Below are 27672 nucleotides of genomic sequence, written 5' to 3'. Positions count from 1 at the left end.
GGAGATGATGAAACATTTTGGAATTAGATAGTGGTGATCATTGTGCAACCTTGTACACTGAATTATATACTTTTAAAAAGAAAAAAATAGACTTAGAAAATCCAGAACAGTAGTTTTTTTTTTTTTTTTTTTTTTTTGGGCACACGGGCTTAGTTGCTCCGCGGCATGTGGGATCTTCCTGGAGCTGGGATCAAACCCGTGACCTCTGCATTGGCAGGCGGATTCTTAACCACTGCGCCACCTAGGAAGCCCCTGTGAACAGTAGTTTTTTATGGAGCTCTTAGGACTGTACATAGGGATGGGCAGGATTTAGAATGAGAAGATGGAGTGAGGGGACTGAGACTGACAGCAGAGCAAACGCAGGAAGACGTTCAAGAGCAGAGCAAGTGTCAAAACGAGTAAGGTGAGCAGTTCACGTTGTGAGCGGTGCAGAGTGGGCAGGAAGGGGAGAAGTGGGTTTGGGCTGGAGTGCAGAGGCTGTTGGGATGCCAAGACAGGGCCTCTCAGCTTTCTGTGTGGGCTCTAGGAGGGCTTTAGAGGCTTGTTGCCAGTCCACCGGTAATGTCTTAGTGGTGGGCTGTCTGGGTTTGAAAGCAGCGTGCTTATTGGTGGTTATTACTTTTGTCCCCTTTGTTCATATTTTCATGCGTGATTTGTTGAGCACCAGCCCCATATTAGATGTAACTTACGTGAGTTCATTTACTCCTAATCACAACCCTGTAAGAGTCAATATCTTTACCTCCCCATTTTTCAGGCAAAGAAACCAAAGCTCAAAGGTTGTTACCAGTGAAAGGCCAACCAGTGAGTGACAGAATCTGGCATCCCCAGAGCTGAGGCCTTATAGCACTTCCCTCCTTCCTCTAGTCCATTTTCCTACCTTTCTCAAGTCACCACGGCCTCTGCTCTTACAGACAGTAAAGTTAAGCCATGGAACCAGTGGATCTCGACATTTTCTGCTAAGCAATTAAATACTTCTTAATTTCTTGGTTTCCAGGGCTCATTTCCAATCCTTTACCTCCTATTCATGTAAGCTAGCTGTCACAGAGGCAGGATTCGTTACCTATAAGCACTTATGAGACACCTTGGGATAAAAAGTCAGTTGCTTAAATGTCTACTTTACAAGCTATTAATAAGGTATAAGTACCTGCCCTGCAGAACAGCTATTTAAATTTTGCCCTGGAGCCACCCTTTCTTTAGTAAAGTTGGACTTTGAAGACAAGTTAAGGGGGATAAAACAGCAAGAGGGCTCACGACTAAAATAGCAAGTTCCTCTCTAGACGCATCTTTAAGTACAGTATTCCTTTACTGTCTAAGGAATCAGTCCGTTTTACTGGAACTCCTTTGAGGCAACAGCTGGAGGGTCACCCTGCTCTTGCTTTTCCCTCCCAAACTAAAATGCTTACCTTACCCTTCATTTCAAATACAAATTAAAATTCCTAATCTTACCAGATGTGATTAGGATGATTCTTGAAGCTGTTCACACACTTAATAAGCCCAATTATATTTTTTATTCACCCTGACACAGTTCCTTTTGTTGCTGAATCATAGGTTTAACATTTTTAACTGATTGAAACATCAGTTTCCCTATCTGTGGTCACATCGAGATCTTGGGCAGTGGTGGAGAGTGCATTTAAATGGTATACAGTTTGGGCAACTCGTTTTTAGATTTTTACACTTGGCTTTGTTTCCTGACCTTGTGGCATCTCTGCTGTCCCCGAGGAGGCTGGAAGGTTGGGAATGAACTGAGCCTCAGGGAATGGATCACAGACTCTGTACTACTAAACACCTAATTAGGCCATTTCTCCCGTCCACCTGCCAGGGCATGATTGCTAAAGTTTTCTTTCTTAGGAGAAGGCTGTTTCAGAAACACTTTTGTACTTTTATGTCCACCTTCTGTTTTCCATTATTGGTCATCCGACTTTAGACAGCATCAGAATTGCAAAATACCTTTGGCTATTGTTTTTTTCTTAATGGTTTTGAATGTTCATTCACTCAACAAATATTCATTACCGCCCACTCTGTGCAAGAGCGCTGTGCTAATGAGTACACTGCGGAGGGAAAGCAGTCATGCCCTGCCCGCGTGGAATATATAGTCCGAGGCAGGGAGGGCGTGGGGGGGGGGCGGGTGAAATGTGGCTTTGACGGGCACTGTGAAGAAAGGTCCACAGTGATATGAGAGCCTGTGTTAGGGACGTTTTACCTGACAGAAAGGGGCAGGACGAAGCGACCCGTAAATTGAGATCTGGCGGGTGACTAGGGATGGACCTAGTGAAGGAGGCAGGGAACAGTGATGCAGAATGAGGGAACAGCAGAGACGCGTGCTGTGCTGGGGAGGGGCCTGCAGACAGGAAGGACAAGGGTCCGTGAAGAAGGGCTGCGCTGGGTAGGCTCTTCTTTTTCTTTCTTTCATTGTTTCCTCTAAAAATATCGTGAGAACACAAGGCTCTGCTGCTTTAAAAACAACAACAACAAAGGATTTGAGAAATCACTGTCTGACACCACCTCCCTGACCTATGAAGGAAGTTCTGTAGCCCATATCACAGGTGACATGTCATGCCGCACATACCTTTCACCTTCTCACCCCTGTCAGAGACTGCTGTCTCTCTTTAAGCCTGTTTTCGTGAAATGCAATGAGTATGTTTGGCAGGCTCTACAATCTCTGAACTGATTTGTCCAACACACAGCCCCTAACCATGAAGAAAAATGTTCCCATTGCAGATGACAAAGTTAAACCATATGGAGTTATTTTAGGTCAGTGGTTTTCAAATACTTTTTTAAAGTAGCAGAATCCATTTTTCAATTGAGATCTAACATGAAGGCATCAAAAACTCAAATGATTTTTAATTTCTTCTTTGTGCCTCTTTTCTTATATTTTTCATGTTTTCTAGCATGAACATTTATTGCTTTTATAATCAGAAGATAATGGCTTTTACATTATGGAGCCATTTAGGAAAACTGATCGCTTCATGATAACAAATTTCAGGGACCAGCACAGATGGAAACAGATGGCTGCTGTTGTTGTAGCGCCCCCTGTTGACCTTTTCACAGCGAGGGATTACTAAGGCTCAGGGTGACCACGGATGGCTTTTTCGCCATGCAATTGTGTGATAACAGCAGAAACCTTACTGACAAACAGATGTTTTTCCCACGTAGAGCTTTTCTTAATGAAATGGTTGCTTAGAAACCAGACCATAATAGTAACGTTTCTATATTTAGTTTGTAAAGGGATTCAGTTTGCAAAATTACTAAGTCGAGGAATACTAATTAGATAAAATTAAATATATCCATTACTTCTTGTGTTTGCAGTTGAGCAACCAAATGGTTACATTAGCAGAAAAATTTTCTCCAGATGTGTCTATCCAGATGCTATTCATAACAAGGACATATAAGGAAAAGATAGCTCATAGAGCCACCCTGCTCTGCTCTGAACTGTGATTCTCTCGTGGCACCGTGTGTATGATCTTTCACCAGTTCGTTTTAGAAGCTGTTACATGCAACACTTATTAGGTTGCTGAGAGGAGCAGTTAGGTCAGTGGGTCAAAAATTGTACGTGAAAATGTGAAAATAACCTCAAGTTAAGCTCAGTGAGACAGCAGTGTAAAGGAACAGCTCAAGAGTGAAGATGCTTGTTTAGGATGACAGATTTGGTAAATGGAAAATCTTAACATGCTGGCTATTACTAACAACACAGAAACCTCAGTACACTCCATATTTGTCAGGTGCATTAAAACATTAAATCTTGCATCAAACTGGACAAAAATCTAGAAGAAGATACATTTCTGTCTTCCATTTCCAATAATGATGAGGTACCTCAGCCGAAAACAATTTTCATGCAGGGTTAACATATTTAAAACACTTTACAAGCTTAAAAGAGCTAACAAGAAAGCAGGGAATTACCAAGCCAACATCTCAAAAGAAAGCCAGGCCCTAAAAGGTAAAAGGTAAAAGGAGCTTAAGAACCTGCATTTGTCCCCAGGGCATTTGCTGAAATCCAGTTTTAGTTTCATGCTCTGGAAGGTCAAACCTGCAGAGATGAAAGCCTGTCTAGTCCCAGCTTGAAGTGGGGAGTCTGATAGAAGACCTCCAACATTAAGCTTAGACCCCAGTGGAATACACCTTCAGATGAATTAGAAGTAAAAATGGTACCTCCTTCACCTCATCCCCAGGGACTGGGAAGGGCATTGTCTTGTCACTAGAGAGGTTGTAATCACAAAATGGTCTACCTCTCCTGCAGATTTGCATTATTGAGATTCAGGGAAGTTCAAGCTGGGAATTAGAGTTTAAAATGTTGGGACTTTCCTGGTGGCGCAGTGGTTAAGAATCTGCCTGCCAATGCGGGGGACACAGGTTTGATCCCTGCTCCAGGAAGATCCCACATGCCAAGGAGCAACTAAGCCCGTGGGCCACAACTGTTGAGCCCATGTGCCGCAACTACTGAAGCCCACGCACCTAGAGCCCGTGCTCTGCAACAAGAGAAGGCACCACAGTGAGAAGCCTGTGCACCACGATGAAGAGTAGCCCCCGCTCGCCGCAAGTAGAGAAAGCCTGTATGTATGCAGCAACAAAGACCCAACATAGCCAATAATAAATAATATTTTTTTAAATAAAAAATAAAATGTTTATATACTGGTAGTGTCTGTGGATGTCTTACAAGAACAAAAGCATTTCTCTTATGGAAGAAGGGACCTTCACACTAGACCCCAAAGAATCCTCATAATAATTTTTTAATTTTTACTTTTATTTTTAAATTTTTGATGATTAAAATTTTTATTTGGTAATATTTAACATAAAATTTGCTATCCTAACTGTTTTTAAATTTACAATTTAGTGGCATTAAATATATCCACAATGTTGTGTCACTGCTGTCTATTTCCAAAACTTTTTCATCGCCCACACGGAAACTCTTAACCATTAAGCAATAACTTCCCCTTCCTCCTTTGATAATAATTGTTTAATTAATAATTACTGTACATTTAATTGTGTACAATAACTAGAATATAGTCACAAAATAACAAGCACAAGGAAACAAGGTCCCAGAAGACTTTAGATGTTGGACCTATCACACGCAAATTATTAAGTATCCAGGCTTACTATACTCAAAGGAGAACAGGACAAGCTTGAAAATATCTTCAAGGAGAAGAAACAACCAAAACTAATGTAGTGGATTTGAAAAATAAACCAAGTAGAATGTCTAAAAATAAAAAGTAGAATAACTAAAATTAAAAATTCAGCGGATGGGTTTTACAACAGACAGAGCTAGGAGAGAATTAATGAACCAGAAAGTAGAAGGGAAGACATTATGCAGAATGCAGTACAGAGAGACAATATTTAGTCTCTGGATGGAGAAGTCAAAAAGGAAAGATTAATAGATTTCATCTCTTAAAAGTATAAAACTCATTCACATCGAAAATAATTTAACCTTAATTAAAATGCATAGTATAATTGAAGAAAAGAGATTTGCAACAAGAAGAACAAACATAAATCCATAGAGACAGAAAATAGATTTGGAGTTGCCTAGAGCAGGGAGTCTGGGCAGAAAAAGAAAGTAACTGCTAATGGGTAGGAGTGATGAAAATCTTCCAGAATTAGACAGTGATGATGGTTGCACAACTATGTGAATATACTAAAAATCACTGAATCATATACATTAAAAGGGTGAATTTTATGGTATGTGAGTTCTAGCTCAATAAACTTTTTTTTAAAGGACAAGCAGTTAAGCCTCTATATATAGAGTTCATAGTGATTAATAAGAAAAATATCCAGTAGATAAATGGGTAAAAAAAATAATAAATGGGCAATTCATGGTTGAAGAATACAAGTAATAAAAATTTGAGAAACTTTTCTAATAGGCAAAGAAATATAGATTAAAATAATAATGAAATACAATTTTTTGGTACCATTTCAAAAAATACTTCTTTTTTTCCGGTGGGAATATCCAGGGCTGGCCAGTTGTAGTGAATTACACATACCTGAACACTCTTGGTTGGAGAATTAATTGGAACATTCTTGGACTGCAGCTTTGAAAATGTTTATACCCTTGGAGCCAGTTCTTTTTCTTTGGGAAATCTACCCTAAGAGTATAAGTGGAAGTCAGGTGCCTATACTAATTCTGTCTTAAAAAGTCTATGAAATTTTTCCCACACATGAATAATCATGCAAATAGCTCTTGGTCCCAGGGGCAGCTCACAATCAAAGAACCCCGTGCTTTCTGCAGCATAGCTCACTTGTCCCCTTCCCTAGGAAGCCCCATCCCTTCCTATACCCATTTTTTATTTCTCTCTCCCTGTGTTCCATTACACCCAAACATACAGTACTAACCACACTGTCTTGTAATCATTGTCTACTTTGTCTCTCTCTCCAGACAGGCACTGTCCTATTACATTTGTAACACTTAGTGCCTGGTACATAGTAGACACCCTATTAATGTGTGAATGAGTGAAATAATGATTTCCATTGCCTTTATTCTAAAGTTGTTTTCCAAGTTTTATGATTTGTGCCATAGCTGCAGATTACTTCCATATACTCTTACATAACTGATTTGTATTTTTTAATTGACTCCTCCTCCTCCCCCCTTTTTTCAGCAAGAGATTTTTTGTTCTTTAATTTTGAACTTTTTGGCCGCTTGGATTGTGCAGTCTTAGTTCCCCCACCAGGGATTGAAGCCAGGCCCCGGCAGTGAAAGCGCCGAGTCCTAACCACTGGGCCGCCAGGGAATTCGCTCCCCTCTTTTGAACAGAAGTAAAGTTGAAAAGCATCCTTAATATTTCTCCATCCTAAGTAATAATATTGCTGTTAAAGTTTTCAGAGTTATTGTCAGACGACCTCAAATGATCTAGTATGGAAGCCAAGGCTTCCGGGGGAATAAGCCCCCCTCATCCTTCCATAAAGAAGAAGACTGTTAAATAAAACAAAGTTGTCCACTATAAAGATGGTGTTTGTGTATACGTGTGTGTGTATTTATTTCAGAGTAGTGTGTGGATGAGAGGGCACTAAAATGCTTATGTTGATTTCAGATTTCAGGTGATTTTTTTAAAGACAGCTTTATTGAGTGAGATATAACATCTATCACCATAATCCATCTTAGAGCATTTTCATTACCCTGAAAAGAAACTGGTTCCCCATAGCCTTCATTCCTCAGTCCTCCCATACATCTGTGAGTGATTTTTCTTTTCTTTTCTTCTTTACATGTTTCTCTAGAATTTGAATCTTTTACAGTGACCGTGTATTATTTATATATCTTCAAGGGGGGAAAGACACGTCCTTTTAATTTGTGGAAGCAGTGTTTCAAGGCTTCTCCTTTCCCCTCTATTTATAGGTGCCCTGCTCAGCAGAGGGGCTTAGCTGAGGGGGCTGTGTAGACCCCTGAAGGGGCCATGACTAGGTCTGGTTATTTGCCAGAATTGTAGGCAGGGTGTTTATGTGTATATGTGCATTTTATCAGGGCAATTGATAGTAGCTCTGCCTGGTTTCCATTTGAAACTATTATTTAAGTCCTACACATCCTGGTTACTGATTTCACAACAATCACTTTTTATAAGCCATTCCTAGCCTGGAGCACCTATCACAAAGACTTGCCTAATCATCTCATCAGGACTTCTGCTATATTTAACTAAGGGGAAAAGGGAGAATCAGGAGTTTTGATTTTGCCTATATCACTGCTTCGTACCCAAAGCACAGAGCAGGTCTCCGAGTGTTAAGACACTGGATCATGTGAAAGATCAGCCCCGTCTTGTTAGAGCTTCAGGCCAGGTGACCACTCCCCTGGGAGGCTTCAGCTCCCTCAAAACTAGTGAGAACCTGACGCATCAGTCAGCTTTGCTGATTCTGCAGCTTCTCTTTGTGTGGGTTTGAGGTGAAAGGCCAGTGGAAAACTTAGAAACGAATGAGTTCAGGTGGTACTCCCTCCACTGGGACCACCTAGCTTGGGGTCTTTAAGGCTGTTTTATTTTCTTTCCTAGATTCAGTTAAAAGAGAACCGCATAACTGTTTTTTTCTGGGAAATCAGAAGCCCCTCTTTTCATATTATCAGTGTTTCTTTTGATAGCATAAAGAGAACGTTAGTATACAAAATGTTTCATTCTTTGAAAGCTATGTAAAGAGAACTAAATGAATAACATCCTGCTTTTTTATTTCTCACCCATGATCGGCTGAAAGACAAGTTTCTCTGAATGCATAGGGCAGTGATTACTCTCAAAGCAGCGGTAATGGCTGTTTTCTTTTCCTTCCTTCCTCACTTATGCCTTCAGTCAGTATTAGGGCAGCTTTGCTCATATTTCTGTACCTACAGAACCCTTGATCATCGTGTTCTTGAGGTTCACGTTTCTCAGCTCTGTTTGGAAGCAGGCAGAAGTATTTGGTAGAGGCAGTCCTGACAAAGCGGACTCTAAGCTTCTGGGCGCTGTTTGGGTTTTATTTTATTTATTGGGGGAGCATAGTAGAATAAGAGATTTAGGGGACTTGTCATAGCCATCAAGTTGTGGAGTGGAGGTGTTTGAGGATCCCTGGTTGAAAAGTGAAATTCACTAACATCCAAGTTTTCTGTTTGCTTTTGTATGTCTCCTCTGTCATCACTAATGCTAACAGCATCTCACGTTAGTCATTTGTGAGTTTCATCAACATTACTACCTGTGTTTTCCACATAAAGAGAAATATAAATAAATACACCACTTAAGAACAAAGCAGTCCCAATGAAGCCCAACTACACCCAAGAGGATTCTGACTTCTCTTACGGATGCAGTGCAGAGTGCCTCTCCTTCCTCTGACCTTGGAGTCTAACAGAAAGTAAATTTTATGGCTGATAAACGCTTGAAAATATAAGATTTGCTATCTTTGGGGTTAGGCTTTGCAAAGCTAGTACTATTCCAGCAGTTATTTTCTCCTAGGCACTGCTGCCAGGTGGGTGGAGGGGTAGCAGAAGCAGGTTTGCAGTCCTGCTCTGTCACATGTTAGCTCTGTGATCTTGGGCCATATTTTTCACCCTTCTGTTCCTCAGCGTCTCCCTCAGTAAAATTAGGAATGAAAGTAGCATCTAATTCGAAGGATTGTTGGAAGCATTAAATGGATGAATGTATATAAAGTGCTTAGGACCGTGGCAGGCACATCGAAAGTACTCATTAAATGTTAGGAATTTTTACTGTCTTTTATATTAGATTTTTAATTATTATACTAAACAAATAAATATTTCATGATCCAAATGGCTTCCAGCAAGTATAGTTTACTGTCAGTAAATATAGATTATTATTAATTTTAACTTTTTCCCCTCCAAAATGGCTATTAGAGAACAATGTAAGCAAATACATTGGCCTTATTTTATTTATTGTTTTTATTGACCTTATTTTAGGGTTTGAGTATATTATTTAGATCTTGATTTAAAGAGGCAGATGCTAGTTACCATACCGCCATTCTTACAGATCTTCAACTTATTAGCCTAACCCTCTTTTTTCCTCAGGCCTGAGTGACACTCACTCATCTTGAATCTTTATAAATTTGTTGGGGCTTGTCCACACTCAACACAACTTCGGAGCTTTGGAGAAACTTAACATCACGGTGGCATGCTAGACGTGATCATTTACTCTAATTACAAACACAGCCCAGCTATTCAATTGAGTTCCCCATACTTCCTTGATCTAATAACCAACTTCCCCAGTTTGTGTAGCTTCCTGGATTCTTGGAGCTGAAATGATTGTTAGTTTCCATTGTAATGAGCGGTCTCTAATGTAACAACTGAAGTACCTTGCTAGAGGGTGGTAGTCTCCTCTTCAGGTTCTACATTTCTTATCTTTGTGTCCTTGAGCTGCAACAAGAGAGGACAATCACAGTTGGTGATTATCTTTTTGTAATTGGAAGGAAAATTTCCCTGTGCCTTACCTCTTCTCGTCACCATCATTGATCTTTCAAGCCAGAGCTTCCTCCCAGGTTAATATACATTTTATCTTCTTTCTAGTTTTTCAAATGAACTTATTTCTATTAATTTCTTTGAACACAGTTTGTAAAGAATCAAAAAGCTTGTCTCCTGCCCTGCTTTACCCCCTCATGGTTACAGTCCTCAGAGATAACCATCCCCTCCACCCCATTTAAGTAGTTTCTTCTACTAATTGCCTCCCTATTTATAAATAAAATGCTTTTCACAGATCTCAATGTTAAAAATTTTGCACATTTCCTACCCATTTCCTGCATGTTGGATGAAGATTTAACGTCCTCACGCACATGCATGCCTGCACACGCATGCCTGCACACGCACGCCTCTACCCCTTCTCTTCCTGCCATTTCCCCATCACAGTCTTTGGCTAAATCATTGGGCAGTGTTTGCTGCTGACTCTGGGTATTATTCGTTGCTAAGCCTAGTTCAGTTATCCTTTCTTGTATATTTGCTTAGTTTTCTATGTAATTATTGCTAATTTTTTACAAATGATCCAACAGCTCTGTCAAATACGTATCATTATTTTGTCCCATCTTTGTTCTCTTTACTCAGACTTCAGCCTTTGATACCGATATTCTTGTTTTTTTTTGAACAAAGCATACCTGTTGTTTTTTTTTAATTTTTATTTATTTTTGGCTGCACTGGGTCTTTGTTGTTGCGCACGGGTTTTCTCTAGTTGTGGTGAGCGGAGGCCGCTCTTTGTTGTGGTGTGCAGGCTTCTCAGTGCGGTGGCTTCCCTTGTTGTGGCACATGGGCTCTAGGTGCGAGGGCTTCAGTAGTTGCAGCATGTGGGCTCAGTAGTTGTGGCACGCGGGCCCTAGAGCACTCGGGCTTCAGTACTTGCAGTGTGTGGGCTTGGTAGTTGTGGCCTGTGGGCTCTAGAGTGCAGGCTCAGTAATTGTGGCACACGGGCTTAGTTACTCTGCAGTATGTGGGATCCTCCCTGACCAGGGATTGAACCTGTGTCCCCTGTATTGGCAGGCAGATTCTCAACCTCTGCACCACCATGGACGTGCCCCCGATATTCTTTTTATCCTTGTTTGTCAGTTTATTCTTTTTTTAACTCCTTGACTATCACTTTAGTGAAATGTGGTGGTCATTCTGTTACATTTGATTGAAAATTATCTTTACACTTTTGTCTCTAAAAGAGGCTGTTCTGTTTTAAAAGACTATGCACCTTGTCACAAATTTTTCTAACTTTATACTTTATTTATTTATATTTGACATATTACATGGTTCAAAATTCAATAGGTACAGAAAGATATAGAGTAAAAAGTCTCTTCTCTCTTATCTATACTCTAGTCACTCCGTTTTCCTCTGTAGAAACAACTAATATCATTGGTTTCTTGTGTATTTTTCCAGAACTATTTATGTGTGTATTTCCCCTTTGTACACAAATCGTTGCGTTGTTATCTGTACACATTATTTTGCACCTTGCATTTCACTTAACAACAGATCTTAGAATTTATTCCATAAAAGTTCTCTAAAAGCTTCTTCATTTTTTTAAGCTTTTTATTGGAATATAATTGCTTTGTACTCTTGTACCAGCTTATGAGGTACACCAAAGTGAATCAGCTGTATTTATACACATATCCCCATATCCCCTCCCTCCCATGACTCCCTCCCACCCTCCCCATCCCAGCCCTCTAAGGCATCACCCATCATCGAGTTGATCTCCCTTTGTTAGACAGCAACTTCCCACTAGCTATCTATTTTACACTTGGTAGTGTATATATGTCTATGCTACTCTCTCACTTCATCCCAGCTTCCCCTTCACCCCCCACCCCCCCAATCCCATGTCCTCCAGTCCATTCTCTGCATCTGCATCCTTATTCTTGCCCTATCACTGGGTTCATCAGTACCAATTTTTTTTTTTTTTTTTTTAGATTCCGTATATATGAGTCAGCATACAATATTTGTTTTTCTCTTTCTGGCTTACTTCACTCTGTATGACAGACTCTAGGTCTATCCACCTCATTACATATAGCTCCATTTCATTCCTTTTTATAGCTGAGTAATATTCCATTGTATATATGTGCCACATCTTCTTTATCCATTCATTTGTTGATGAGCATTTAGGTTGCTTCCATGTAAATAGTGCTGCAATAAACATTATGGTACATGTTTCTTTTTGGATTATGGTTTTCTCTGGGTATATGCCCGGTAGTGGGATTACTGGATCACATGGTAGTTCTATTTTTGTTTTTTTAAGGAACCTCCAAACTGTTTTCCATAGTGGCTGTACCAACTTACATTCCCACCAACAGTGCAGGAGAGTTGCCTTTTCTCCATACCCTCTCCAACATTTGTTGTTTCTAGATGTTTTGATGATGTCCATTCCGACCGGTGTGAGGTGATAGCTCATTGTGGCTTTGACTTGCATTTCTCTGATGATTAGTGATGTGGAGCATCTTTTCATGTGTTTATTGGCCATCTGTATGTCTTCTTTGGAGAAATGTCTATTTAGGTCTTCCGTCCATTTGTAGATTGGGTTATTTGCTTTTTTGGTATTAAGCTGTGTGAGCTGCTTTTATATTTTGGAGCTTAATCCTTTGTCCGCTGCTTCATTGGCAAGTATTTTCTCCCATTCTGAGGGTTGCCTTCTTGTCTTGTTTATGGTTTCTTTTGCTGTGCAAAAGCTTTTAAGTTTCATGAGGTCCCATTTGTTTATTCTTGATTTTATTTCCATGATTCTAGGAGGTGGGTGAAAAAGGATCTTGCTTTGATATGTGTCATAGAGTGTTCTGCCTATGTTTTCCTCTAGGAGTTTGATAGTGTCTGGCCTTACATGTAGGTCTTTAATCCATTTTGAGTGTATGGTGTTAGGAAGTGTTCTAATTTCATTCTTTTACATGTTGCTGTCCAATTTTCCCAGCACCACTTATTGAAGAGGCTCTTTTTTCCATTGTATATTCTTGCCTCCTTTGTCAAAGATAAGATGCTCATATGTGCTTGGCTTTACCTCTGAGTTCTCTATTCTATTCCACTGATCTTCCTTTCTATTTTTGTGCCAGTACCATACTGTCTTGATCACTGTGGCCTTACAGTATGGCTTGAAGTCAGGAAGCCTAATTCCACCAACTCCATCTTCCCTTCTCAAGATTACTTTGGCTATTCGGGGTCTTTTGCATTTCCATACAAATTGTAAGATTTCTTGTTCTAGTTCTGTGAAAAATGCCGTTGGTAATTTGATAGGGATTGCGTTGAATTTCTTCATTTTTTTTTTATGGATGTCTTTCTTTGTCTGACAGTTCACTTTGCATAATTCTCTCAAGGTCTATCAGTGTTGTTGAAAATGTTAAGATTTCTTTCTTTTTCATGGCTGAATAGTATTCCATTGTATGTATGTATACCATGTCTTCTTTATCCATTCATCCATTGATGGACATTTTTTTTAATTTAATTAATGTATTTGTTGGCTGCATTGGTTCTTCACTGCTGCACACAGGCTTTCTCTAGTTACTGTGAGCAGGAGCTACTCTTTGTTGTGGTGTGCGGGCTCCTCATTGCCATGGCTTCTCTTGTTGCGGAGCATGGGCTCTAGGTGTGCAGGCTTCAGTAGCTGCAGCATGTGGGCTCAGTAGTTGTGGCTTGAAGGCTCTAGAGCACAGGCTTAGTAGTTGTGGTGCATGGGCTTAGTTGCTCCATGGCATGTGGGATCTTCCCGGAGCAGGGCTCAAACCCACGTCTCCTGCATTGGCAAGCGCATTCTTAACCACTGAGCCACCAGGGAAGTCCCCATTGATGGACGTTTAGATTGTTTTCGTATCTTGGCTATTGTGAACAATGCTGTAATGAACATAAGAGTGCATGTATCTTTTTGATTTTGTGTTTTTGTTTTCTTCGGATAAATGCCTGGCAGTGGAATTGCTAGGTCATATAGTAGTTCTATTTTTAATTTTTTTTCAGGAAATTCCATATTGTTTTTTGTAGTAGCCATACCAATTTACAGTCCCACCAACTGTACATGAGAGTCTACTTTTCTCCACATCCTCTCCAACACTTGTTATATCTTGTCTTTTTGATAATAGCCTTCTAACAAGTGTGAGGTGGTTTTGATTTATATTTCCCTGATGATTAGTGATGTTGAACATCTTTTGACGTGCCTCTTGGTCATCTGTATATCTTCTTTGGGAAAAATGCCTATTCAGATCAAGTGCCCATTTTTTTAATTGGATTTTTTTTTTGCTATTGAGTTGTTTGAATCTTACAGCTTTTTAATAACAAGTTTTTGAGATATAATTCATATACCATACAATTCACCTATTGAAAATATACAGTTCAGTTCTTTTCACTATATTTTCAAAGTGTGTAACCATCACCATAATTAACTTTAGAATGTTTTTACCCTCCATAAAGAAACTCCATATCATTAGCAGTCAATCCCGATTACCGCCCCCAACTCCCACAGCCCTAAGCAACCACTAAATCTACTTTCTGTCTGTAGATTTGCCTATTTTGCATATTTTCATATAAATGGAATCATGCACTATGTGGGGGGTTGTGTTTCTTACAGTTTTGGGGCAGAAACACCTGAGAAATTCAAGTGCGTAAGTGGTTTTCCAAGTTGATGTGGGTATTTTGGGAGGTAGGTTGTTATCTGCCCAGGGGAATAAGTCAGGTTAGTTTTAAAGTGGGGATGATTTAGCAGATTCCTCGGATAGAGCCAGTCAGCAAAGACATTTAGGATTAGACTGTCTTTCCTACCATGCAAGAGCACTGTATAAAATGAGACCTCAACTACGGTGACTGCCCAAGGTCTGCAGAATCACTGAGCAACATACTGAGGGATCATCTTGAAGTCAACAGTGGATCAGGATACATTTCTGGCTTTGTAATGAAAGTCTTTTGGGGGAAAAAACAGTTATTTTACAAAGTTGACTGTCTCCATTTTGTTGCATAAAGTACTTTCAATAATATTGTTTCAGTTGGTTAATTTGCCTTATCCTATGCTTTGCCCCAAAACACAGATCAGAATGCTTTCACGAACTCTTGCCAGATTTGGTTCACCTTTGCCTTCTACGTATCTTATCTGTTACACCACATTTTGAAATGCATAGCCATTTTCCTGTGATCAAAGCAGGTGCAAGTATCTCTCACACAACCATTTGGTTCTTATTGCCAAAGGGATTGATGTGTCATGTTTCCTTAAAGCCTGTGCTGACCCAGAAATTACCCCGTTTTCAGATTACAAAGGAATGGCCAAGGGTCATATGAAGGTTATGGCCAGGCTCCCTCAGTTGTCAAAATTCAAAAAACTTTTCAAAGAAGAAACAAAAACAGCCAGACAAAATCTCATCTCTTTAAATTGTTATATAGTCTTAACCATTATATGTGATTCTCTTCACTGGTCCGTGTAAGAGTAAGGAAGGGACCATTGTCCTCTAGGGATTTATACAGTCATAGGTGGCAACTATATCCTAGAAGGTAAACTCAAACAGTCAGAGAGCCATTTGGCAGCAGTCTGTGGAGCAGGCCAGCAGGAAGATAAACAATTGATAACATGGAACTGTAGGAAGCAAGGAAACTGTACTTTGCTGTTGGCAACCTTTTTACGTAAGATTGGGAGAATTAAAGCTCCCCAGTGGAACTGAAAGTTCAGCATTATAGGAAAAGTTTTTTAAGAATCTGAATTTGTTTCTTTAATCTGAAGAAGGATATATTAGGATTCCTTTAGTTGGAAAAAGAAATCAAACTGGCATAAGCATAAAAGGGTATTTATTGGCTTATGTATCCAAAGGTTCTAGTGAGTAGAAGTATAATTGGATCCAGGGGCTTAAAGCATGACACTGTTCTCTCCTTTTCTCCTTTCCTCTCTTGGCTTGACCCTCCTCTGTGTTGGCACCATTTTGGGTGGGCTTTCTCCACATGATGGCCACTGGCAGCTCCAGGTTAATCACTTCAACCGGCAAAAGCAAGACCCCTCCCATCCCCCAACACACACACACACACACACACACACACACACACACACACAAACTGCAGGAGCTCATCTTTCCTAGTAGTTCCAAAATTGGCTCCAGGATTAAGACTCTTTCCCCATTCCTGAACCAAACATTGTGGTGGTGATGGATGGAAGGCAGCCTCGACCTGAGTTTGTTCACACATGAAGGGAGAGGAAGTGGGTAGTTAGCCCCACTCAAACAACATAGACTGAGAGCAGGGGAGGGATATTTCCCAAAGGAACAGCAGGTGTTGGTACCAGAAGAGAGAGGAGATGCTGAATGCAACCAAAATGTCTGTCTGCTATAGAGAGGAAATCAAGAGCTCGTGTGGTTTTGAAGTATACAGCAGGATATCCTCTTAGAAGCAAATAACTTCTGTGCTAAAGATTAGTGACATAAAAATAGGCATAAAGGACAGGAGAAGGGACTTTAATAATAGATGTTTTTCAGAAAAGCTGATATAGATCAAAGTTTCATAGAGCAAATCCCATTTTCCCACTGATTTCCATTATAAAGTCACAACTGTATTCCTAAAAGGAAACAAATCCACCTAATTTCCGAGTTAGGAACGTCTGATGAAAAAGTAGTTATAGTTGCTACAGATCTATAGTACATACCAGGCCTTGTGATACATCAGTGATAGAACATCTGTCAGCATTGCACTTACCAACTAGCAATTCACTTTTCCTTTGGGCCCTTTTGGAATGTGGAAACTGTTTCCTTCATTTATCCTTTTCTTAGCCACAGACCTTTTTCCTATGCTAGGAGGTCTCTAACTCCACCTTGGACCTCCAAAAACTCACCCATCATTTTGCATAATCAAGCTACCTACAAATGCAGTGTCTCATTTTGCCAACAGGGAAGCTGTCCAATTCAGGTTCTGCCACAGCCTGAAACTCCCTAAAGAGCAGAGCTTCTGCTTAATGTCAAGTTGGAGGCCACATAAAGGAAGGTAGATGGGGCTTAGGACCACATGCAGAGACTTCCCAGGCTTTTCAGGCAATGAAAAGGTAGAGTGGGGAGGAGGGGAGAAAAGAGGATGGACTGGCAGGTGCAGCCCTCAGCAGTTGCATCATCTTGGTGTATATCTGATTTATAAGAGAATGGAACCTACAACATAGAAAATGGTGTATAGACTTTGTCTGTAAGATTGTCAAGTTAAATGGAAGAATGGTAAACTCAGATAAAAAATAATTATAGATTTCTCAAGTGTTTATATTACTCCTTCCCCATCTTCTCTTTCTTCATTCCTGAAATTTATATCAAGACTGTTTATCTTTGAACCTTTTTATTCACGCATTCGTTTGACAAATAGTTATTGAGCACTTGTTATGTGCTGGCCCTCTTGCAGGCACTGAGGCTACCGCGGGGAACAAAACAAAATCCTTGACTTTGTAGAGTTCACATCCTGGGGAGAGCAGTCAATAAATACACAAGTATATATCATTTCAGGTACTGTGAAGTGCTAAGAAGAAAAATGAACAGGGTGAGAAGGATAAAGAGTGGTAGGAGAAGGAGGCTGCCGTTTTATATATGATACATGTGATATTTGAACAGACCTGGTGGGCTGTGGGGAGCAAGCCATGCGCTACCTGGAGGAGGAGCAGCCTAGGCAGAGGGGAAGTAAGGTGAAGACGCGGGGTCTGAAGCAGCTTGGTCTGCAGCGCGGAGGTGCAGCCAGAATTGCTGGAGGACAGGGAGCGAGGGAGAGCGTGGTGAGAGGTGAGGTCAGAGGCAGAGTGAAGGCAGGTGGGGGGTGGGGGCTGCTGATATTCAGGGAAGAAGGGAAACAAGGGAGGGGTCTGGGCAGAAGAATGCTGAGGTCTGACTTGTTCTAACCAGATAGTTCCAGCTACAGTGCAGGAATAGGGTCAAAGCACAGAGACCAATTAGGAGATTATTGAAAAAAAAAAAAGGGCCAGGAACGATGGACTGGGGTGGTTGAGGTAGAGGTGATGAGACGCATTCTTACCCTGGATCTCCTTCCTTCGTTTGCCTTTTTCTTTTTCCTCACCGTTCTTTAGAAATACGTAACCCCTCCCCACCCCTTCCCCAAGTAATAGAATTTACATGGATATAGTTTTGAGACGAGGGACTTTATTTCTGGTCCTGTCTTAGTCATATCTCCCCTCCTCTGTCAGCCACTGTAAAGTTTGCCTGATATGGGGCTGGGCTCAAATAATGATAACACTGCTGCAGCTTCCACATCTAAGAGTTCTGGAGTGATGGGAGAAAGAACCAGCAGGTACTAGGAAGGGAGACTCAAGAGCAGGATCTTCCCTGCTTCTGATCAGGGAACTCAGCCAGAAGCATAGTATACTACCACTCACACCAGGATTTGCATTCCTTATTTCCTTACAGAAATTGCTCTCATCGTTGACCGTTTTACAGAGAAAACCCGTACTGGGGTGGAGAACTGCAGCAGAGACGGGAAGCGCTGCTGTGCTTCAGGCTGATGTGTTGGCAGGGCCAATACTGGTCATAGAACCTTAGTGTCTCAGACTCAGAAGGCTCCCTCGAGGGCATGTGATCTAGTCTTCTCCTGCTGCTGTGTGAATCCCTGCCATAATATATAATCATCTAGCCTCTGCCTCCAGAGTCTCGAATCCATAGATCACAGAATGTCAGTGCTGAAAGTGATCTTAGAGATCACATAGAGCCGAGACTAGAAGAACCCAGGAGTGTGAACTCTCGGACCCATGTGCTTCCCACTCACAACGTTGTCTCTCCAAATAAAGGGCAGCCCTTGCTGGCAGAATTACAGAGGTGGAGCTAGACGTCTCCGTGTTCATCCCATCGCAGGCTGTCTGCACTTATCTTCTTTTCAATACTGTAGAGTAATGAATCCTTTTTATTTTCAACCCTAGGGGTTGCCCTCCTCTCAGATGTGTACCCTGAGAAAATCTTGCCTGGCCTGTTGGCTCAGTATGACGGCAGTAAAGACAAGCACACACCGGAGACCAGCATGAAAGTCGGGGAAATCCTGATGCGAGTTGTCAGGGCATTAGGTGAGTTTCCTTGTTCCAGCATCTGGAGTGGGGTCAGGGAGCAGTGTGGCTGTGGAACCAAAGTCTGTGCACCTGGAGGCTGGTTACGCTAGCAAGGTGAGGACTGTTTGGGGGCTGGGATGAGCTACTTCCTGTTCAAGGATTTAGCAAACATCCAACACGCACCAAGAGATTGGCAACTAAGCTCTCCTAACTGCTTAGTCTCCTCCCCTGAGCTGTGTTGGGGCCCTGATTTTCCTCAGAGCTGGAATGAGAAGTTTCCCACTTGCTGAGCAGCAGTGAACGTGAAAAAAAGGGGAATGTCAGACAGGGAAGGAAGGGCGCTAACTCTGGTTGAATGGCTCCTGTGCACCAGGTTGTCTATGTATATAATCTCATCTAATTTTCCCAAGAAATTCTGTAGAGAGGCTGTCGTTAGGCCCATTTTATAGGTGAGGAAACTGTGGCGCAGAGACCTTCAGCAATTTGTTCAAGACTCACTCAGCTGGCAAATAGTAGTGCTGAGAACTGAACCTACCAACTCGAAGAAAGTTGCTCAAAACCACACAGGCTGAGAGTTGTAACATCATGGGCTCTAGAGTCACACTGCCTGGGATCAGATCCCAAGATGCAGCTTTGTGATCATGGGAATGTTTCTCAACCTCTCAGTGCCTCTGTGTCCTCATTTATAAAAAGAGGGTATTAATAGCACTTACCTCATGTGGCTATTGTGAGGATTAAATTTTACTCTTTACCCACTAGGGGAAGGTTTTGAAAAACAAAGTAGCTTTGGGATTTTCCTGATTGTCCAGTGGTTAGGACTCCATGCTTCCCATGCAGGGAGCGTGGGTTTGATCCCTGGTCAGGGAACTAAGATCCCACATGCTGCACGGCGTGGCCAAAAACAAAAAACAACAAAAAACCAAACCTAGCCTTTTGCCTCTTGCATCAAGAAATCATGTTGAGTTCTTCCTTCACCAGCATTTCCGAGGATTTCCAAAGATTCCACATAGCCATGCATCATTTCCATGGACGTAGCCCTTAATTTTCCTAATTTCTGGGTGACCCTTCTGGCTAAAGAAGATAGAACCTAGATCTCCAACCGCTTAAAATCTTTCATTGCTAAAAGGAAAATCTCAGGAGAGTGAAATGAAAAGATGTTTTTTCTGCCCTTTGAAGAAGGACGAACTTCCTGTATTTGCCTTAGTCTTAAATGTGGGTCTGAAATATACCAGACAAGTGCACCACTATGAGAAACAGTTCTCTCTCAGTAGGTGTGAGTGTTAAGTCTAAAGCATTACAGAATCGAATGCCACCTCTGCCTTCCATTTGTGTGTATCGTTGTGGTTGTCGACCTGAGAAGGAAGTGTCTGATACACAGATGGCACCAACAGAACGTGTCTGTTCCCTGTGACTTCTGGTAGACCTCTACCATCGGGATGATAAAACGTTGAAAATGCACATTTCTCCGTCTCCGCAGGCCAGTCCAAATCATTTCCTGTGGTGAGAGTGAAGGTGGGGATGAAGGACTAGGTTGAGTGGGAGAGAGGCCTTGTTCCTCCTTACACATTCCTATAATTAGCCCAATTTCCAAAACTGCCTTCTGGCATTTCAAAGCATATTCCATCAGTTCTCAGCGTTCTAATCTTCCTGTAGCCTACTCTAACAAGTATCCAGCCGTAAACATTGCCTTAGCTTTAACTGCTACTTTCTTTTTTTTTTTTTTTTCCTTTTTTTTTCCTTTTTTTATTTTTTTTGAGGGTACACCAGGTTCAATCAACTGTTTTTATACACATATCCCCGTATTCCCTCCCTTCCTTGACGCCCCCCCCCCCCCTCGTAACTGCTACTTTCTAATTCACCTTACCAACTTGTCCAGGTGCATAGATGAGATGGCTTATCGAAATCCTTTAAGTGAAATGAAAGCCCATTTTTACAACATAGCCAATATCCTCAGTTTACTATTGGTGTGGAAATTCTTGTGACAGCCACTCTATAAGACTTCTTTAATAAGTACCCTAGTTTCAGCGGTCCAGGTCTTGTGCTCTCCCCATCCCCAGCTCTTCTTTGCAGCAGGGGGAGTTCCTTGGGTGCACAAGGCCTGCAGGTAGGAGCCAGGTGCAGTACACCACCGTTTCCTCTTGGCTTCAGTTCCCTAACCTGCTTTTCTTCCTGCCACTAGACAATAGTGAAAAATCAGCAGGAGCTTTTTTTTCTTTCAAAAAAAAAAAAAAAAATCAAAGAATCATATACATATAGTAAAGTATATGAAGTACACTAATTTTAATAGTGTAGTTTTATGGTTCTTTACGTATTTGCTACCACCCAGGTCGGTACAGAAAAACTTGTAATAATGCATGTAGTTTCCTTTTTTCCCTTCCTAGTCTATACCTGCCCCAGAGGCCAGCACTATTCTGACTTTTTATCACCATCAATTTATTCTGATTGTCCTTGAACCTCATTTTAATGGAATTAAATCCCCGTGTTTCCAGTAAGTTGATGGATACGGACACGTGGGTAAATTTGGGTCAGCTTTTAGGGAGCAAGAATATTTCACAGGCTGTGCAGTGTATTGTATTTCCTGTTGTCTCACATTACGAGGTGTATGATGTCTGGTATCTTATTTTAGTGATGTGAAGATTGATCAGTGGTGTTTCCAGTAGGATACATCCATAATAAACTTCCCCATCAACCTTCCTCCTATTGGTTTTAAGTAACCATTGGTGATTGTTGCTGTTATTTCACAGAGGCTGCATTTTTTACATATTAGGAAACAGATGCAATGAGGGTTACTAACTTGCCTAATGTTACATAGCTACTTAATGATGGATCCAGAATTTCAACCCAGACAATCTGACTCCAGACTCAATGTCTTACCCAATACACAATACTGCATCCTGAAAAATTTCCCATGTCATTTAGCATCTTTTTCCTGTCATTAACATGTACATTTTACACATCCTCTATAATTTTAATGATTGCATGATGCTATGTCATTTGAATGTATCATAATTTTTTCAACTGACCAGCTTACAGGTTATTCTAATTTTTCACTGTTATGAATTACATTAAGATAACTATTCTTGTAGCGAAATCTTTGTGCAGATCCATGATAATTTCCTAGGAAAATTTTCTAAGAGTAGAATATCTTAAAAGCATATACATATTTTAAAGCATATTTATTGCTAAATTATCTTCCCAAGAGATTGTACCAGTTTACGTTTTAATGTTTGAGAATATTTGTACCCTCATCAGTACTATATATGCTATGCATTATTTTTATCAAGCAGATATATAAAGAAATACTATTGTGTTTTTATTTCCATTTATTCAATTGATAGAGTTAAATATTTTTCATATTTTTATTGGCTAAATTTTTGCATATATGGAGGGTGAGTGTGTGTGTGTGTGTGTGTGTGTGTGTGTGTGTGAATTGCCTGGTCCTGTTCTTTCTTCATTTTTCCATTGGGGTGTTGATTTTGTTATTTACTTTGCTAAAGCTTTAAATATTTACAGATCTTGAACCACTAACATTTATGTTGTAAATATTTTCTTTGGGTTGTTTACATTTTAGTTTTGTTCGTATTTTCTGTTTCATTTGTTTTGAAATGCAGAAATTTTTTATTTTGATGTATGCAAATCTATCTTTTCCTTTATGGTTTTTCTCAAATAGAAAGGCTTTTCTTAAGCCAACATTATATAAGTATGAATCTATGTATTTTAATCTCTACTTTTCAACGTAGAAAATATGGTAGGAGGATTTTGGTTTCATTTCTTTTATTTAAGGAACTATTTAGTTTTTTATTGTACTTTCAGAAATTTAATCTTAACACATTACTAAATTACCAATCACTTCAAATGTTTCTCCATCTATGGCCCAATGTCAATGTCGACAGGAACCTGTCTGATGTAGACTGCACTCCTCTCTCACATATGCCAGATGCAGTGTCTTCTCTCTCTTCAGCAGAGCTGAACAAACACTACCCAGTTCTTTGTTCCTCTAGACCAGTGATTCTCAAATGGGGGAGTGGGGGGAAGAATTTTGCCCTTCAGGGGACATTGGCAATGTCTGGAGACATTTTTAGTTGTTACAGCTGGGGGCAAGGGGGATGTTACTGGCATTTAGTGAGTATAAGCCAGGGAAGTTTCTAAGCATCCTACAGTGCACAGGACAGCCCCTGCAACCAAGAATGATCTGACCCAGAATGTCAGTAGGGCTCCTGTTGATGCACCCTGTTCCAGAACTCATGTTTCTGCTTTATAACATCACTCAGATGTGTTACTTAAATCCAGGACTGCCACATACAGTTGTGCAGGTTGTTCACAGATTCAAAAAGTCCAAGAGGCGTCATTGTATGAATGGCATGGCCTGGAGCTGTACAGTACTCACCTGTGCAGTCATCCTGGTGGCCTCAACTGAATTCTAGCCTATCCTACATCCCAGTTACATCTTAGATTGCCATCTCACTGGATGGAGAGAGTTTGAAAGTTATTCATTCCTTTTTGTAATTACAAATCCTCTTGGATGTGGGAGGTTCTGCACATGGCTAATCTTATCTATTTTATACCAATCTTATGAGCATACTTTTTAGTGGATAGCCTTTTCTGATATCTGCTGAAAATAGGAATTTGTCCTTATTAGAACCTGTGGCCACCTTTGAAGTGATTACATGTGCCTCCATTTTTTTCCCTTCCTTTTACATTTAGTGGACCATAATACGAACTAAAATATATTTTTCAGTTATCCCTTGTATTTAGGTAATATTTTATACCCTTTGCTAATATTTATTTCTCATTCTAAGGAAAAAGAGAAATAAATGAAATTGCTTTTTACTTGTATGTGGCTCTCATTTGAATCTCAGGCTTGGATCAGAAGTCCTTGATGGAAAGACAGTTTCCACCTCTGCCCATAGTAATACCCAAACACTCTCTGAATTCTGATTTCCTGCTTTTGTCAAGTTCTAAATCATATAAATTCCTGGGTTATTTGGTAGCTCTTTCTAATGCTCAAAGTTTTTTTTTTTTTCTCTCACAGTATGATAATTAATTTCATTTGTTCAAGGACTCATTTTGCAAGCATTAAACCAAGCTTGGGCTTTGATTCTGGGAACCCAGATTCACATAATTAGGAAGATAAAAGCAAACTGTGCCCCACTTACATGGATGAAAACTAAAGGCTCGTGGCTAATCACACTGTAGTTTTAAGTTTCTGCAGTCTAGCTGCTGGAAGTCACAGGTCCTTTAGGTCCTTCTGGATATCACACAGGGTGTCTGCACTTTTCTTGAGTTGGGCCACCTCTTCATCCTTCAGCCTCTGGTTGATAACACTGGGTAACCCCCGAGCATTCAGGATACATGGAAGGCTCAGGAAGACTTCATTCTCAATGCCATACATCCTCTTCACCATTGTTGACACTGGGTGAATCCTGGATAGATTTTTCAACATGGATTCAGTAAGATCAGCCACACTTAATCCAGTAGCCCAGTTGGTATATCCTTTCAGCTTGATGACTTGATAAGCACTTTCGACCGCCATCTTATGCACTTCCTTCCAATTTTCACTATCATTGTCTGTTCCCATTTCTGGATTTAGTTCCTGGAGAGAAACGCCTGCCACATTCACCCCACTCCACACAGCCACACTTGAGTCTCCATGTTCTCCCAAAATCCATCCGTGGCAGCTGCTGGGATGAATGCCAAGTTTTTCAGCCATAAGATAGTGAAATCTAGCAGAATCCAGATTACACCCACTCCCAATCACACGTACTTGGGTAATCCACTTAGTTTCCAGGTAACATATGTGAGAATATCCACTGGGTTAGAAACCACAATTATGGCTCAGTCAGTACTGTACTTGACGATCTGAGGAATGATGAACTTGAAGAGATTAACATTCCTCTGCACCAGATTCAGACGTCTCTCGCTCTTGCTGGCGAACTCCTGCAGTTACCACCACGATCTTGGAATTGGCAGTCACAGAGTAATCTTTGTCTGCCACAGTTTTCAGTGCCTAAAGGAATACGCCCTCATGCTGCAGGTCCATCATTTCTCCTTTGAGTTTATCTTCCAAAACATCCACAAGAGCAAGCTCATCAGTCAGAGATTTTCCCAGAATGCTGATGGCACATGCCATACCAACTTGTCCAACACCCGCTACAGTGATCTTATTGTTTGGGACTGTTGCCTCTCCTTCTGCAACTGGTGCGATGAGTTTTTCCTTAAGAGTTGCCATTGTGCCCAGGGGAGGGAAAGTTCTGGAGGCCGCGGTAAGGGTTGCGCAAAGAAGGCAAAGTCAGGAGCATGTGGCAGGATGGGCCTCAGAAGTAACCATTCTTTGTCTACATTTTGATGTTTCCTTTTAGTTTCTTTTTCTTTCTCAGACTTGTAATTACATTGTGTGTATGCTGCTTTGGTGTTTTTTGTTTTTTGTTTTTGGATGAGACCAACATGACTGCTTTAATTCTTTTTTTTTTTTTTTAACAGACGATAAACAGCATATATTTAGAGTGTACAATTTGGTACCCCGATCTCCCAATTCATTCCCCCCCAACCCTCCCTGCTTTCCCCACTTGGTGTCCCTGCGTTTGTTCTCTACATCTGAGTCTCTGTTTCTGCCTTGCAAACCGGTTGATTTGTACCATTTTTCTGTATTCTGCACATATGTGTTAATATACGAGATCTGTTTTTCTCTTTCTGACTCACTTCACCCTGTATGACAGTCTCTAGGTCCAGATGATGGCCATTCTGACCAGTGTGAGGTGATATCTCATTGTGGCTTTGGCTTGCATTTCTCTAAAGATTAGTGATGTATGCTGCTTTTTAAAAATTTTAACATTATAAGCACTTTTCCATGTCATTAAATATTTCTTGAAAATATAAGATTTGTTGGTTGTTATTAATTAGTAACCTGAATTTATCATAATTTTATTTAATTATCTTCTAGAAAGATATTATTGTTTAATTAGGTGGTGCCAGTTCCTTACTTTATGAGGAACTTTATGAGGATTACGAGAAGTGTGCTGTTGATCATTCCTATACACAAATCCCTTGGCGAATCTTTGATTCTTTCCTTAGGATTAGTTCCTACAAAGGAATTACTAGGTCACAGTATATGCGTGCTTTTAAGGCTCTTGATATTTAGTGCTAAGTTGCCCTCCAGAAAGATACACTCTTGTCAGCAGTGAATGAGACTAATATCTCACAGAGAAAAATTGTCCCATGGCTTCAGACCTACTCTCTACCCCTAACCAGCCGTCTCTAAAATGTGTACCTTTGCTCCCAAAATGAATGGAGGAACCTGTCAGAGAATGTTGGGTGGGTGGTTGGATGAAGGGAGGGAGGTCAGGGAGGGACTGATGGATGGAAGGGTGGATGCATGACTCAGTGTGAACCCATTGCTGCCCTAGAAGAGCAACTCAGATCTGGTAGTGTCATCATGCCTTACAAGGAATGGCACTTAATTATTTTTAGAGACAGAACATAGTCTTCTAATCAGCAAGCTCAGACAAGTTCTGGTTTATTCTAGGTCAGAAACTTCTAAAAATGAGAGCAGGAATAGAAAGCCATGTTCATGTTGCTTCATCTGAAGAGTTTACCTTCAGTGAGCTATGTAAGAAAGATCAGGAATTAATCCTTGGAATGAGGGGAGAGAACTAAATCTCAGATCTCTATTGGAGAGCACCACGGCAACTAGAGTGACACCGGGAACGCGGGGGCAAAGCAGCTATACTTCTAGGTGATGAGGCACCTTTTCTCAAATTACTCTATATGCCAAGAGAAGGGTGGGTCCTGGGCTTTAGGGTATATTTCTAACTCTTACAAGCTGCAGAACACCCTTATTTAATGTGCTTTTTTGTCAGCTGTTTTCCATATCACCTACTTAATTTTTATGTTTTTGTTCAGCATTCACTTTGCCGCTTCAGAGTTCATCCAAGTGATGAGCAACCCCTAGTCCCATCCAGCTCCGGGATGAAGCCCAGAATCTGATTTTAGAAAATCTGATGGTGCCTGCCCAGAGAGGAGCAAATGTGGCCCCAGATTCTGCTCTAACAGACACCTTCTTCTAGCCAGTCTTAGAAAACAGAGGAAAATGGACTCATTGGATCTGTCTAGCAGGCTACTGTGAGTTCCAGTTGGGTTGGCCTGGGAATTAAGATGAGGAGAGGAGCTTTTAAACAGCTGCATAGTATTTTATAGTATAGATGCACCACGGTTTACTTATTCAACCACTCCTCTGTGGATGGAACTTCACTTTTTTCTACTTTTTTTCCTGTGACATGCAGTACTGCAGTATAAATTCTGATATATGTGTGCTAATTGAAATATATATTATGTGTGTATATATGCATATTTCATATATATGTATGTATTAAAGTACTGGACCTTTATTTCTGTAAGATTGACATTTGCCAAAGTGGATTCACTCAGAAACGGCTGTTTATATTTTAAATTGTTTATATACTGACAGATTACTTCCTGAAATTGTGGGTGAGATAGAGCTTTTTGAACCCCTTGCTATGTGTATTGTCAAATAGAGAAAAATATCTTTTGAAGATTGTGTTTTTCAAAGTGAATGGGCTAAAAAAAGTCCTCTTTTGTGTTGTTTTATTGTTTGTCTTCATTGCACTGGGAAAAAAATCCTTGTTTAAAGTAATAAATCACTGGGAATTCCCTGGATGTCCAGTGGTTAGGGTTCCACGCTTTCACTGCTGGGGCCTGGGTTCAGTCCCTGGTCGGGGAACTAAGATGCTGCAAGTCATGTGGCAGCAGCCAGAAAAAAAAAGAAGAGTAATAAGTTATTTATGTCTTTTGCTATTAAGTA

General features: G+C 40.6%; 1 protein-coding gene and 1 pseudogene across 1 annotated transcript in view; one reads left to right on the top strand and one right to left on the bottom strand.

Moving 5' to 3' along the window:
- TANGO6 (transport and golgi organization 6 homolog) overlaps positions 1-27672 on the top strand; it is a 172143-nt gene that overhangs the window by 80274 nt on the left and 64197 nt on the right. Inside the window, exon 15 of the mRNA XM_057711664.1 lies at positions 18732-18872. Within this exon, the coding sequence (XP_057567647.1) occupies positions 18732-18872 (141 nt within the window). The remainder of the gene's footprint in view (positions 1-18731; positions 18873-27672) is intronic.
- Positions 24035-25083, bottom strand: LOC130838497 (L-lactate dehydrogenase B chain-like; annotated as a pseudogene).

The sequence above is a fragment of the Hippopotamus amphibius genome, chromosome 16 (assembly GCF_030028045.1).
Source record: "Hippopotamus amphibius kiboko isolate mHipAmp2 chromosome 16, mHipAmp2.hap2, whole genome shotgun sequence".
Classification (NCBI taxonomy): Eukaryota; Metazoa; Chordata; class Mammalia; order Artiodactyla; family Hippopotamidae; genus Hippopotamus; species Hippopotamus amphibius.
Note: the sequence above shows the minus strand (reverse complement) of the source record. Positions and strands in the feature narration are given on the sequence as shown.